At 45.1% G+C, this 15,729-nt stretch overlaps 1 protein-coding gene across 1 annotated transcript; it reads right to left on the bottom strand.

Annotated features, from left to right (window-relative positions):
* Nucleotides 1-11,535: 11,535 nt before the first annotated feature.
* On the bottom strand, nt 11,536-15,524 carry LOC112250394 (alpha-N-acetylgalactosaminidase). The gene is made up of 9 exons (XM_024420496.2): nt 15,385-15,524; nt 14,402-14,558; nt 14,085-14,225; nt 13,554-13,765; nt 13,323-13,417; nt 13,049-13,210; nt 12,707-12,904; nt 12,407-12,550; nt 11,536-12,293 (listed from the first exon to the last, which is right to left on the bottom strand). The coding sequence occupies exons 2-9, from the start codon at nt 14,554-14,556 to the stop codon at nt 12,096-12,098; spliced, it is 1,305 nt and encodes a 434-aa protein (XP_024276264.1). The 5' UTR covers nt 14,557-14,558; nt 15,385-15,524; the 3' UTR covers nt 11,536-12,095.
* Nucleotides 15,525-15,729: the final 205 nt, after the last annotated feature.

Genomic DNA, 15,729 nt, shown 5'->3' with positions numbered 1-15,729 from the left:
TGGGAGCCTGGGGGGAGCCTGTGTTTTGTGTTGGTGCCTGGAGACTGGAGTTTGAATCCAGTCAGACAGAGAAAGTAACAAAGGGAAGGCGCCAAATAAAGCGGTAAAATGAGACCAGACCAGACCAGTACAGAGTAGACCATGCACACACACACCCACACACAGGCAGGCATATGTGTTTCCACTGAAGGAGGCCATCCTGGAGTTGTGGGCCTGTATATAATTGACAATGTTCAGAGAGGGACAGAAAGGCACAGACTGAGGGAGAGAAAGACAGAAAGAGAGAGGGAGAGAGAATGTAAGGGATTGAAAAGAACAGAGCTCAGTTATCATGCCCTCTCTGAGTGTATGTGTGTGTATTCTTTTGCAGACAATAATGCGTGTGTGAGTGTGTGTACGTGCGTGCGTGTGTGTCAGTGGCTTCTGGCTTGCGTCCAGTAGGCAGCTGACAGCCTGGCACATCGCCACGCACAAACTTAACACCGCGGCAACGTGCAGTTCGCCTTGTACACAGCCCTGGCAACATGGCCAAGGCTGTTTCGCTGAATCAACAGCAGCCACTGCCGGACAAATGGGAAACTCATTCATAAAAATCACACAGCAGTGGAATATCCCGTTAGCTTTGGCTAGAAATACACCATATATGGTCATATAGGCCTACACATAGTCATAAAAAGGCAAACAAATCACATATTAAAGAAAAGATTATTCATCACATATGAAATACAGGGTATATTGTACATATTACAGAAACATATTGTGAATGTAAAAGCCAGAATCTGGCAATCTAGTGTACATTATTTTAAAATGGTACATTCTGACTTGCTCTCTCTCTTTCACGTATGCTGATATGATACCGCACCTGCCTTGCTGCTGAAATAATAACAGCCCTATTTTACCCAGCGGCACATTAGCTGTGTTCGAACATCCATACTAACATACTGCATACTGCATACTTAATGAGTATATAATATATACTATATACTATTAGTTAATTTTAGTATACTTTAAACAAACTGTATCTTTTCAGTTAAGTGTACTAGCGATTCACCTATCTACTGGAAGTTGATGCTGTTGCTATGCAACTTCTTGCTAGCTTGTTAGCATAACAAATTACAAGCTAGACATCTTACAACTTCATTAACAATGTCCATTGAGAATGCACAACGACTATACCACTTAGCTAAGGTAAGAATGACATGAATAATCAAGTCAATAAACGTTGAGTAGTTAGTTAGATAGCATATAGTTAATATACTGGAAAGTTTGATGTTTTAATAGCCAACTAACATTAGGTAGCTAGCTAACATACCGGTACATACAAGCAATGGCTGTAATGGTATGCTAAGCAGTTTGTAAGGCTAAAGTAGCTGACAAATTGTCAGCTAACATAATGTGTAACGTAACTTATTTGAAAAGTCATTACTTTTTTTATTACATTGCTCAACATTTTCTTAACATTTATTATAATTACTTAAAGCAATGAATTTGTATCCAGTCTCGTCAGACTTCGACTTTATATTTTCGGCCATTTTTTAAAAATATGAACATTTTGTGAAGCCACGCCCATTTTCTAAAGTATTGCATTATGCACTCTAAAAGCACGGGAAAAGTGTCCACTGCTTGTTTACCCTCGAATTTTGGCTAATTTAGCACGACATCCGGCAACTTTTGGCATGCTAACTATATCCATACTATGACCAATAAGCACACTTTTTACTGAATATATGTCACAAATAGTACCGTTAGTGTGTTTAGTTTGAGTATTCGAACACAGCTATTGTCTCCTGCAAAGATTAGTCAAAATGAGGACTAAAAGTGATCCTAATAAAATGTAATTAATAAAATGTAAAATTAAATCAAAATATAAAATTCATAACAAACAACCCAACCCACTCTTACCATATGAACAGTTGGACATTGGAAAGATCCTATCCAAATACTGCATTAAATTATTACATTAAATTACATCATACAATATTGTATTTGATCATACAGTATGGCTCTTTGTCTGGTGTTCCATCTCTCCCTCTGAGCCAATGGGATGGCACAGTGTATTAGAGCAGCAGCAGCCCATACAGCCAAGCAATGCAGGATGGAGAGGTGGGGGTGATGATGATTTCACAGAAAGAGCAGGTGAAGACCTCATATGGACCTGTGTGTGTGTGTGTGTGTGTGTGTGTGTGTGTGTGTGTGTGTGTGTGTGTGTGTGTGTGTGCATGCGTGTGTGTGTGTGTGTGTGTGTGTGCGTGCGTGTTTCCATATGAAATGTGAGATCGTGTCGAGGCAGAGATGTCTGAAGGCTGAGCATATGGACACACACAGACACACACACACACACACACACACACACACACACACACACACACACACACACAGTGCTGCCATATGTTAACACAGTAGGCTATAGTACTCACAATATTTATAGGAATGTAAACATTTGTGCAAGGACAGACACAGAATCGTACAAGCACAAACAGCTTGACAATCCTCTTTTGGGGATTGTATACTTCGTACGTGTGTGTGTGTGTGTGTGTGTGTGTGTGTGTGTGTGTGTGTGTGGGGGGATCATGCCATCTTTGAAAAGCAGGATGATCGACATTCCCTCTCCTCCATCCCACCCCCATCCATCTCCCCCAGCCCCCTTGATGTAGCCACGCGCCATGTGGTCGAGCCCCTCCACGTCAGGTCTCTCTTAATGACTGAGGCGAGAGGCAGAGAGCGTGACTGGGAGCGTGACGATGGGGGAGGTGGGGAAGGACCAGATTTGGGGGTGGTAGGGGGTGGGCGCAGGGGGACGAGAGTGGCAACTGCAGCTCTGCAGCTGTGGGCCTACGTGTGTATCGGCAGGAACACACTGTCCTCCCCACTCCCTCCCTCCCTTGCTTTCACATCTCTTTCTCTCTCATCTATCTCTCCCCCTCCTTCACCCACTTGCTCCTTCTCATACACTCTTTCTTTTGCTACATCTCTCTCTTGCTCCCTCACTCACACTCCCTTGCTTCTCTCTCTCTCTCTCTCTTCTTGTTCCCAAACAGTAGAGACCTTGACAATGAGAGATGTGGCACATTCGCCCAGCCGGCGGATATCTGAGATAAGTGAAAGGAGAAGAAGGGAAGGCAAAGATCCCTTTCCCCCAAATACACACATCAAATGTGGCCTGAGACGACCTGCCACACCATGTGTGTCCTTGTGTGTTTGCATTTGCAGCAGCACATAACTGCACGTCACAGGAGGTTGGTGGCACCTTAGTTAGGGAGGATGGGCTCGTGGTAATGGCTGGAGCGGAATAGGTGGAATGTGAAATACATTAAACACATGGTTTCCATTTGCTCCTTTCCAGTCATAATTAAGAGCCATCCTCCCCTCAGCAGCCTCCACTGCTGCACGTACCAATGCATCTATTCTTAAACTACCCAGTTTGGCTAATCTGAAACATACTCAGACAAAATAAGCCTTATAGCATACAACAACACATACTGTGTCCTCTACATATCCAAGGCCCTATAGCATACATATGGGGCCTCGGTCTCTCATTGCGATTAAGAGTAATCAAGTAAGCTTATATATGTGTGCATGCGTGCTAATAGGAGAACCCCTTCCTCCCTTTGGCCAGATAAATAGCTCCCTGAGTTTACTTGTGTCACACAACAACCTACCCACTGGAGCGTCTACCATCCAATCATGTGACCAGACAAAGGGCTGTAATCGGGTCTGTGTGCACACTCCTTTAAGGCCAAGGTCAGACACAATACAAATCACAAAGCAGAGGAGGAGGAGAAGGAGAGGGAGGAACAGAGGAAGAGGAGGGAAGATGAATGAAGTAAAGAAAGACTGGGGGGGGTGTAGGAATGAACAGATAAAGTAGGAGAGGGAAGAGAAGAAAAGGAAGTGAAAACCAGGACAAAAGTGGGAGAACAGACAGGGATGAGATCAGTCAATCCGTCTGTCTCAGTCTGTCAGTCTGTCTGTGTCTGTCATTCAAGTCAAATCACACCATATACAGCTTGTTTGATTGGTTGTTTCTGTGTCTGACACTCCAGCAATTCCATTGCTGTTAAGCCGTATTAAAAAAACTTCTCAACAGCACTGCACCGTGGTCTGCTGCTACCTCTACTGGTTTAACACAGATAGAGCTTCCCAGATAGTGGTTCGGAAGCCGAGACCCACTGGTGTGTGTGTGTGATATGTGTGCGTGTTTTATTTTAAGACCAGCACAGACTAAACAACAATCCTCAGTGTTCTTGCTGTGAAAGTCTTGTTCAAGGACTTGATAGTAGGACGCCAGAGCACAGTCTCTTTCAGAGCACAGCTTACCCTTCACAACTGCAAACTGTCTGATATAGTAGAGCTAGTCACAAAGTGGATTTTTTTTTAAAAATCACAATTGTAATTTATTACAAAATAGTAACATAGTTGCAGAGCTTGTTATGCAAAGCACATACTGCATGTCACCTGTTGCCCTCCTTTATTTTTCACCCAATTGGAGATCATTCCTTTTTGTGTGTATCAATTACTTTTTTTGAATTTGCAGTGATCTTTCTTTTAAAATATGTTGCAATGCCAATGTTAATAAGGAACCATGGAGGGAGTGAAATGGAGTTTGAGGGAGTTGAAGAGAATGAGGAAGAGCCCGTGTCTGGGAAGAGTGGAAAGGAAACAGAGTCAGGAAATAGAAATCCACAACGTTTCCACGAGGATTCTTCAATAATTGGAGTGCGATTCAAGGACAAAGTCAAAAGCATGGGGTTTTGTCTGATCAATTTGAGTTATCGGGGTGGGTGGAGAGTAAACTAGAAAATAGATCCTCTCAAGGGGGTGTTAACAGTACTTATAGGTTGAGCAGCTTCTGAAGGTTCCTAGCATGTGTGGAGCCTGACGATTAACCAGAAATCGAGGTGGCTAGAGGGAGGACAGTCTGGCCGTGATGCTGTGCCTTGATTTGGAGGTTCTCCCTGATTAGCACATGCTCTAACATCTCCCTGGTGTTTTCACAGCCAGAAGTTTGGCCATGTAGCGTCAGTGTGCAAGAAGGTACAGTCGAGATGTGGTGGATGTCTGGAGGTCGAGCCCCGGCGGCATAGTAGTAACTGTTTAGGTAGTCCTGAAGCCAGGTCCACAGAATGCCCGGTTACTCTAACTTCCGCGACGCATATAAGGCCCTGCCCCGCCCTCCTTTCGGAAAAGCTGACCACGACTCCATTTTGCTGATCCCTGCCTACAGACAGAAACTAAAACAAGAAGCTCCCACACTGAGGTCTGTCCAACGCTGGTCCGACCAAGCTGATTCCACACTCCAAGACTGCTTCCATCACGTGGACTGGGATATGTTTCGTATTGCGTCAGATAACAACATTGACGAATACGCTGATTCGGTGTGCGAGTTCATTAGAACGTGCGTTGAAGATGTCGTTCCCATAGCAACGATTAAAACATTCCCTAACCAGAAACCGTGGATTGATGGCAGCATTCGCATGAAACTGAAAGCGCGAACCACTGCTTTTAATCAGGGCAAGGTGACTGGTAACATGACCGAATACAAACAGTGCAGCTATTCCCTCCGCAAGGCTATCAAACAAGCTAAGCGTCAGTATAGAGACAAAGTAGAATCTCAATTCAACGGCTCAGACGCAAGAGGTATGTGGCAGGGTCTACAGTCAATCACGGACTACAAGAAGAAAACCAGCCCAGTCACGGACCAGGATGTCTTGCTCCCAGGCAGACTAAATAACTTTTTGCCCGCTTTGAAGACAATACAGTGCCACTGACACGGCCTGCAACGAAAACATGCGAACTCTCCTTCACTGCAGCCGAGGTGAGTAAAACATTTAAACGTGTTAACCCTCGCAAGGCTGCAGGCCCAGACGGCATCCCCAGCCGCGCCTTCAGAGAATGCGCAGACCAGCTGGCCGGTGTGTTCACGGACATATTCAATCAATCCCTATACCAGTCTGCTGTTCCCACATGCTTCAAGAGGGCCACCATTGTTCCTGTTCCCAAGAAAGCTAAGGTAACTGAGCTAAACGACTACCGCCCCGTAGCACTCACCTCCGTCATCATGAAGTGCTTTGAGAGACCAGTCAAGGACCATATCACCTCCACCCTACCTGACACCCTAGACCCACTCCAATTTGCTTACCGCCCAAATAGGTCCACAGATGATGCAATCTCAACCACACTGCACACTGCCCTAACCCATCTGGACAAGAGGAATACCTATGTGAGAATGCTGTTCATCGACTACAGCTCGGCATTCAACACCATAGTACCCTTCAAGCTCGTCATCAAGCTCGAGACCCTGGGTCTCGACCCCGCCCTGTGCAACTGGGTACTGGACTTCCTGACGGGCCGCCCCCAGGTGGTGAGGGCAGGCAACAACATCTCCACCCCGCTGATCCTCAACACTGGGGCCCCACAAGGGTGCGTTCTGAGCCCTCTCCTGTACTTCCTGTTCACCCACGACTGCGTGGCCACGCACGCCTCCAACTCAATCATCAAGTTTGCGGACGACACAACAGTGGTAGGCTTGATTACCAACAACGACGAGACGGCCTACAGGGAGGAGGTGAGGGCCCTCGGAGTGTGGTGTCAGGAAAATAACCTCGCACTCAACGTCAACAAAACTAAGGAGATGATTGTGGACTTCAGGAAACAGCAGAGGGAACACCCCCCTATCCACATCGATGGAACAGTAGTGGAGAGGGTAGTAAGTTTTAAGTTCCTTGGCATACACATCACAGACAAACTGAATTGGTCCACTCACACAGACAGCATTGTGAAGAAGGCGCAGCAGCGCCTCTTCAACCTCAGGAGGCTGAAGAAATTCGGCTTGTCACCAAAAGCACTCACAAACTTCTACAGATGCACAATCGAGAGCATCCTGGCGGGCTGTATCACCGCCTGGTACGGCAACTGCTCCACCCACAACTGTAAGGCTCTCCAGAGGGTAGTGAGGTCTGCACAACGCATCACCGGGGGAAAACTACTTGCCCTCCAGGACACCTACACCACCCGATGTTACAGGAAGGCCATAAAGATCATCAAGGACAACAACCACCCGAGCCACTGCCTGTTCACCCCGCTATCATCCAGAAGGCGAGGTCAGTACAGGTACATCAAAGCTGGGACCGAGAGACTGAAAAACAGCTTCTATCTCAAGGCCATCAGACTGTTAAACAGCCACCACTAACATTGAGTGGCTGCTGCCAACACACTGACTCAACTCCAGCCACTTTAATAATGGGAATTGATGGGAAATGATGTAAAATATATCACTAGCCACTTTAAACAATGCTATCTAATATAATGTTTACATACCCTACATTATTCATCTCATATGTATACGTATATACTGTACTCTATATCATCTACTGCATCCTTATGTAATACATGTATCACTAGCCACTTTAACTATGCCACTTTGTTTACATACTCATCTCATATGTATATACTGTACTCGATACCATCTACTGTATCTTGCCTAAGCTGCTCTGTACCATCACTCATTCATATATCTTTATGTACATATTCTTTATCCCCTTACACTGTGTATAAGACAGTAGTTTTTTTTTTTTTTTGGAATTGTTAGTTAGATTAGTTGTTGGATTATTACTGCATTGTCGGAACTAGAAGCACAAGCATTTCGCTACACTCGCATTAACATTTGCTAACCATGTGTATGTGACAAATAAAATTTGATTTGATTTAGTGAAACGCATACAGGTAGCTAAAGTCAGAGTAGGACAGGGTGTTACGCATGGAGAGGCAGTGAGAAGGGTTGAGGGTGGAGAGGGAGGGAACACTCCCTCTGTTGCTTTGAAAGGCCAATGGCAATAGTGAATGTTCCCATGTCAGTGTGTGGACCCCAAAAACTGTGCGTTGATGAATCCAGGTTCTTGGCCGCGATGGTCCTGAATTGCGCTGCGCAAGTAGAAAGTAGGTCTGAGAGAAGTGCCCTTAATGTGAAAGCGGACAGATGTTTTATGGAAGTCCAAGACATAACTGCAGAGAATCTATAGAAGATGTTGGAAGAACTCTGTAGTTTGCATAGTGGGATATGGGTGAGTAGAGTAGTATACAGTATGTAGCAGATGAAGTAGAAATACAGTTGGAGGTACTGCAACATTCTATTGGATGCCAACCACCGTTAAACCCCAACGAAGAAGACGACTCTGGGTCGGCTGCTGGAGAAGGAAGACCACTGCCGCTATCATCACCGGGACCACATCACACCCTGCTCTCAATGACCTTGCCACCAAAGGGGGACCAGTGGCTCCCTGCTCATGCATTTTTTCCTCTCCCCCCATCTGTCGCCTGCACTGGACCGGACCATGGACTGGGTGCCACACACTTTATGACGACGAGGAACGACTGCCGAACAACTACCGACAAAACACACAAACCAATGGCAGATGAGCGACCGATGGGTGGTGGCGGAGGCCCTCTTAACGACTCTCTAGCAACAAGGACTATCTCTGGGACTGAGCATATGGTTGTTGTGAATGTGTATAGTGTGAACCCAAGATTGTTTTATTTATTTTTTTAAACGTATTGCGTAGATTAAAACCCACAATTGTGGTGTTACAAGATCATTAGGGGTCTGACAAATTAAGCCATCGAAGTTAAAGCTTTCTAGAAGAACTTGACTGTCGAATGAGGTTGTGGAGATGGAGGTCTGACTTTCTCCCTCCTCTTGGCCTCCTAGCACCTCCTTCTCTTGGCATAAGGCTCCAGGAAGCTTCCCCTTCTCTTCCTGAGACATTCCTCCTTTTGAACAGCTCCTGCTCTTGACTGTTTTATCCTCTACCATGTCCACATCCATTTGGCTCTACAGTCGTGGCCAAAAGTTTTGAGAATGACAAATATTAATTTCCACAAAGTTTGCTGCTTCAGTGTCTTTAGATACTTTGTCAGATGTTACTATGGAATACTGAAGTATAATTACAAGAATTTCATAAGTGTCAAAGGCTTTTATTGACAATTACATGAAGTTGATGCAAAGAGTCAATATTTGCAGTGTTGACCCTTCTTTTTCAAGACCTCTGCAATCCGCCCTGGCATGCTGTCAATTGGCAGCCCATTCTTGCATATTCAATGCTTGGAGTTTGTCAGAATTTGTGGGTTTTTGTTTGTCCACCCACCTCTTGAGGATTGACCACAAGTTCTAAATGGGATTAAGGTCTCAGGAGTTTCCTGGTCATGGACCCAGAATATCAATGTTTTGTTCCCTGAGCCACTTGGTTATCACTTTTGCCTTATGGCAAGGTGCTCCATCATGCTGGAAAAGGCATTGTTCGTCACCAAACTGTTCCTGGATGGTTGCTCTCGGAGGAAGTGTTGATACCATTCTTAATTCGTGGCTGTGTTCTTAGGCAAAATTGTGAGTGAGCCCACTCCCTTGGCTGAGAAGCAACCCCACACATGAATGGTCTCAGGATGCTTTACTGTTGGCATGACACAGGACTGATGGTAGCGCTCACCTTGCCTTCTCTGGACAAGCTTTTTTCCGGATGCCCCAAACAATCCGAAAGGGGATTCATCAGAGAAAATGACTTTACCCCAGTCCTCAGCAGTCCAATCCCTGTACCTTTTGCAGAATATCAGTCTGTCCCTGATGTTTTTCCTGGAGAGAAGTGGCTTCTTTGCTGCCCTTCTTGACACCAGGCCATCCTCCAAAAGTCTTCGCCTCATTGTGCATGCAGATGCACTCACACCTCCCTGCTGCCATTCCTGAGCAAGCTCTGTAGTGGTAGTGCCCCGATCCTGCAGCTGAATCAACTTTAGGAGACGGTCCTGGCGCTTTCTGGACTTTATTGGGCCCCCGTTAAGCCTTCTTCACAACAATTGAACCGCTCTCCTTGAAGTTCTTGATGACCTGATAAATGGTTGATTTAGGTGCAACCTTACTGGCAGCAATATCCTTGCCTATGAAGCCCTTTTTGTGCAAAGCAATGATGACGGCACGTGTTTCCTTGCAGGTAACCATGATTGAGGAAGAACAATGATTCCAAGCACCACCCTCCTTTGAAGCTTCCAGTCTGTTATTTGAATTCAATCAGCATAACAGAGTGATCTCAAGCCTTGTCCTCATCAACACTCACACCTGTGTTAACGAGAGAATCACTGACATGATGTCAGCTGGTCCTTTTGTGGCAGGGTTGAAATGCAGTGGAAATGTCTTTTGGGGATTCAGATAATTTGCATGGCAAATAAGGACTTTTAAATTAATTGAAATTCATCTGATCACTCTTCATAACATTCTGGAGTATATGCAAATTGCCATCATACAAACTGAGGCAGCAGACTTTGTGAAAATGAATATGTGTCATTCTCAAAACTTTTGGCCACGACTGTACTTCATCGAGGGATGAGGCCAGTGGAGGGAAGCACTTGGTGTTCACCTGTGGTCCCTAAGTCCAGTCCCACGTAGTCAATATAATGTCCCCATACAGGACTGGAGCTGGGCCACAGGAGGCAACTTGGAAGGGATGGGCTGGTGTACCTACTAGGAAAGGTGGTGGATGTAGCCACTTTGAGGGGTGGTGTTTCCACAGGCCTGTTGAAAGGTGTTGTAGAAGGCCTGTTGAAGTTAGGTGGACCATTGGGGTGTTTCCTGGGTGGGAGCCACTGTGTTGGGAGTCAAAGAGCTGCAGGCAACCAGGTTCTGGGGGACGGTGGTGGCCAACGGCTGTTGGACAACATGGACATTTTTCTGAAAAGGGTTCTAACAGGTTTCTTAACAGGATGCTTTTTCAAATAATTCAGAAAATCTGCCATAATAATAAATGCATTTCAAAGTGACCTGGGGCAGGTTTCCTGAAAGCATCTTTTGAGCTTGCAAGTCCTAAGTAATTAGGAGTTCTGTTGCAGCAGAGTTCAATCGAACATCAGTCACATCACAATGGCGGTTGCATAGAAAAATCATCTCATTCTAGTTCTATGTGCAGTTGGTCTGTGTCATCATCCACTGTCAGAGATAGATGGAAGGATGACTAGTAGTAGTACTGTACACAACTTTAATGTGACCTTGTATTTCTGTGTCCTCTACAAACAAACTGCCCAGTCACTGTCTTTGTACAGTCCAATTGTGTGTAGACCTGAATTATTACTACATGCAGGCCGTACTTGGCAGCTCTCTCCGTTCCAATCACTCTGTACTCGGCAGCTCTCTCCGTTCCAATCACTCTGTACTCGGCAGCTCTCTCCGTTCCAATCACTCTGTACTCGGCAGCTCTCTCCGTTCCAATCACTCTGTACTCGGCAGCTCTCTCCGTTCCAATCACTCTGTACTCGGCAGCTCTCTCCGTTCCAATCACTCTGTACTCGGCAGCTCTCTCCGTTCCAATCACTCTGTACTCGGCAGCTCTCTCCGTTCCAATCACTCTGTACTCGGCAGCTCTCTCCGTTCCAATCACTCTCTGTACTCGGCAGCTGAATTACAGCCCACAAGTAAAACAAGAAATGTAAAATAATCTAAAGAAATTCAGGACTGCTTCAGTGAGTAGACTAAAGGAACAAAGAAAAGACAATACACACTTGGAAAAAAAAGTGTTTATTGGTTTTTGAACACTTAAGAAAATACAAAAATCATTCACAGCATCAATCATTTAAAATAAGCTATCTGATAATTTCCTGATATTCCTTGAAAACATTTCCCACCAGAGCCCTTAAATCCAGAACATTAAACTAGTGCAATGAAAATAGGAGTACCTTTTAAATTAAAACTTGTGAAAATAAGAAACTACAGTGCAGTGGCAGTGACCAGCATCATCATGGTTACTGTCAATTGCATAATCAGAACATTCCTGAGTAGAGTGATGTCATCTCAGGGAGACAACTGTCATCTTTGTGGAACAACATTAAAATAGCATTTGCTCTGTCCATTCTGGAAAGAACTACTTTGCTCCCTTCCTTGAGGTATTCATTGATGAGAATGTTCCCGGGATTACCCATACGTAAAATGTATGCACGCATGACTAAATCGCTTTGGATTAAAAAGTCTGCTAAATGGCTTTTATTATGTTGGATTAGTGAAAAAGTTGAGCTGGGAGAAAACAGGTATCATCTTAAGGAGACATCAAAGACAAAGGGGAAGGTTACAGTACGATGGGTGAGATACCATTGGCGTGGCGATGGAAGGCAGGTCCCCTGAGCTTTCCCCCGATGTGGGTGTTCTCCTGGTCAGCAGGGGCTGAGATATACCACATGACCACACCCGAGGGGTTGATGGACACAACAAAGTTTGTGGAGTCCTTCAGTGTGGGCATTTCCCGCTCCGCAAACACATCATAGATCTGGAGAAAGGAAGGTGAGAGAGTACGGGACATGAAGGAAAAAAGGAGATATGAAATGGCATGATTGAGGCAACGCCAGTAATATGACTTAGAGAAACCGGGACCAGACTGACCTTGTAGCTGCCAGTGGTGTAGTTGAGTTGTCCAAGGGAGGCATGGTAGCGGTAAGGCATGTCAGTACGACGACTGAAGAACACTAGAGCACTGGCCTTATCAGACAGAGGGCGCCAGAACACCTCAATACTACCGCTCTTCTCCTGAGAATCAGACAGGAAGCAAGGTACAGAGAGAGAGAAAAAAAAAGATTGAAGGAGGAGAGAATATTAAGATTGAGGACATTTAGATTCAGCTCAACAACACAACTCAGGAGGAATATTTGACCATGATAAGACTAAGATATATGTGGGTTTTACCTTGATCAGGCGTCTACCCTGGACGCCCATGGGGTCCTGGTTGATGCCGATGGCCACCTTGTTCTGCAGGATGGTGCGTGCCCCGCTACTAATGGTCCTCAGGTCGTTGGACATGAAGAGAGGAGCAGCCATGATGGCCCACAGAGCCATCTGAGACCGAGACTGATCCATGCTCAGCCCGAAGTCCCCGACCACCAGCTAGAATATACACACAGTCAGTTCAGCCAGAAGCTAAAACATACTCGGTCATCTCCTCACTCTGAATATGCATGACAAATTGGTTAATTCATTGAATAGCAACATTTCCTCTACAGTGAAATGGAGAGTTTGACAAAGGCAGACCATGTCAGGGTCATTCCACCGGCCAGGTCCAGCTGCAGGCTGCAGGACGTCTTGGTTGTTGAAGAACCAATCAGCAATGCTCAGCACACTATTCCACGAGTCCTCTATGTCACCATAGTTACGCCACAGGTTACAGATCTCTCCCAGTTGGGTGTAGTTCACCTGAGAAACAAATGTAGAAGAGGTCAACTTAGAAAATGTTTAAATATGATCTGTATAAACTGGATTGACTTATTACAAAAATATAGAATTATTTAAATTAAGTTTGATTAACCTTGGGTGGGAGTCCACCCTGGTAGGCTGGCCAACTGCATGAGTAGCCAATGGGGCGTCCGGTAGCATTCAGAGCCTTTGACATGGCAGGGTAGCCTATAAGAAAGAACAGTGTCTGTGTCAAGCAAGCAACTGAGGGTTGAGTAAACCACTTATCTCCCGTTTCAACCTTCAGTATGTCCACCCACAACTCTCCCACTACTCATGCCTCCAACTCTCCTCCCTTCCTCACCCTGCTCCTGCTCCGTAGCGTTGGAGTAGCAGCCGTCAAACTTCAGCATGTCCACTTTCCAGTCAGCGAAAGTCTGAGCGTCTATAGTGATCTTGTCCAGGGGGGTCCCAGGGTACCCTCCACATGTGAATGTGCCCATGTCCCCATAGATACCCAGCTTCAGCCCCCGGTCATGGATGTAGCTCGCCAGGTTGGGGATCCCACTTGGGAACCTGAGAGAGGAGGTTATAGATACACAGGTTAGACATGTTACACATATTCATACAGACAATAGTTTAAGCACAATAAAGCCAATATACCCCACCTAAGAGAATGGGCTATATGAGTATCATATGACTGACAAGTCAGTGACCTCAATATATTGGTACAATACATGTCAACGACCTCAACAAAGATATATTCCACCTGACAGTAGACAACTATGGCAATACATAGATAAGATACATGAGATACAAGTGAAATAAAGTTGTAAACATTAACAGTGCTTGTGAGAACAACAAAACGTGTGTGTTTCTCTGTTCAGTAGCCTACCGCTTAGGGTCAGCCTGCAGGCGTCCATTACTGTCTCTGTCCTTGGAGGCCCAGCAATCGTCTATGTTGACGTAGACATATCCCAGCTCCCTCCAACCATCCTCAGCCAGCCTGTCTGCCATGTCCCGGAACAGAACCTCACTGTGGGAGGACGAAGCAGAGGGAGAGAGGAAAATGTCAGGAGTTCCTATGGCCTATATTATTTTTTTAAAGTGTCAATGTTGCATCAGAAATCTCTTCCTCACCTTGTCTCCTTTCCTTGTGATGAAAGGCATTCCCAAGAATGGGAAGAGTTCAGAATCATATTTTTGTCTTACCTGATGCAGTTCTTGGGGTCGTTCTGACAGTCAATGTCACAGCGGAAGCGTTCCCATGCCAACCAGCCCATAGGAGGGGTCCTCATCAGACCATTGTCCAGGGCCAGGGTGGCCACGAAGAGCGCCAGCACACACAATGCTACTGCAAATCGCATTCCTGAAAGAGACAGACATTTGTTACAGGACAAAGTCACTAAAACTGGGATGTAGCATCCAGATTTGCCCAAACACAAGGAATGCACGTAAATGGCTTTAATTTGAAAGTATCTGCTTCTGTACAGGCATAATGAACATGACCCTGGTGGACATTCTACATAACTGAATAGAGTCAATGTGCAGTGTGTATTGATACACCTGAGTCACATGACTGACTGGGTGTGCCAACTGCCAACTGAGGTAGGAGAGGAGGAGGGGTGGGAAAACAAAGGCATGACAACCCTAACCTGTTTAACCATTTACCATTATAAGACAAACACTACACATTAATAATTCCTGAGCTGTACAAGTCACCTGACCATAACTGAACTCAAAGAATGGTTAGCTTGTGCATACGCACAGTGCATACATTGAAACACAAGCAAATACCAGGATACAAAATAAAACTTAATGACACAATACGGCCCAGAGCTAGGCAGAAAGGACAGATACATTATAGTAATACCCTGATAATCTGACCATTAGCCTACATGAGAACATGTTAGTTGGTTTGACGTATTGATATAGATTTCAAGTAAAGTACAGTAAGTATATAGTCCTTGGATAGGGAACAGCGACTTGAATTGCTACTGTAGCTACGCATCACTTAGCAGAACACCGCAAGAGTGATACATTGTAACAATTGACTGGTTCTTCAAAGGGAGTCTAGTAACTTTAGCCTGATACAGATACTATGCAACTTTAGATGCAAATATATTTAACAAGAATCGACTTTCAATTAGCACAAATCCTGTATCAAAATATGCAAGAATGAATTCAATACTCACTGGGTTATTTTTTTACAGCTTGCAAAGCAGCGTTCGGTTAGTGCCTCAAGGGTGTCGCCTATGCTCTGCTTTGAAAATAATACAAACCACATCTGATCACACATTTGAGGAAGCGGTTATCACATGACCCAGCGCGTTGTTGTCAGCTGACAAAAGAGGGGCGGTGACAGGGTGAGAAGGAAAGGAAGCAATTACGGTTATGAAGGAACCTAAACCCTGTTAGAATAATATTCAAATAAATGCATCCTTCCCTCCTTTCCTTGAAGTACAGATGTGACACGTGACATACTCACTGCTCCACACAAAATCTTGAGAAATGAATTTTGAAAAGCATAACCGCGACCT

The sequence above is a fragment of the Oncorhynchus tshawytscha genome, linkage group LG05, assembly GCF_018296145.1.
Source record: "Oncorhynchus tshawytscha isolate Ot180627B linkage group LG05, Otsh_v2.0, whole genome shotgun sequence".
Lineage (NCBI taxonomy): Eukaryota > Metazoa > Chordata > Actinopteri > Salmoniformes > Salmonidae > Oncorhynchus > Oncorhynchus tshawytscha.
The sequence above is the reverse complement of the archived record's forward strand: the minus strand, read 5'-3'. Positions and strand labels throughout refer to the sequence as shown.

Coding starts and splice junctions, on each gene's coding strand:
- LOC112250394 (XM_024420496.2), bottom strand. CDS start 14,556: ATGCGATTTGCAGTAGCATTGTGTGTGCTGGCGCTCTTCGTGGCCACC. Junction 14,226..14,401: donor GACCCCAAGAACTGCATCAG/GTAAGACAAAAA, acceptor GTCCTCCCACAG/TGAGGTTCTGTTCCGGGACA. Junction 12,905..13,048: donor GGTGGAATGACCCTGACATG/GTCTGCCTTTGT, acceptor TGTATATTCTAG/CTGGTGGTCGGGGACTTCGG.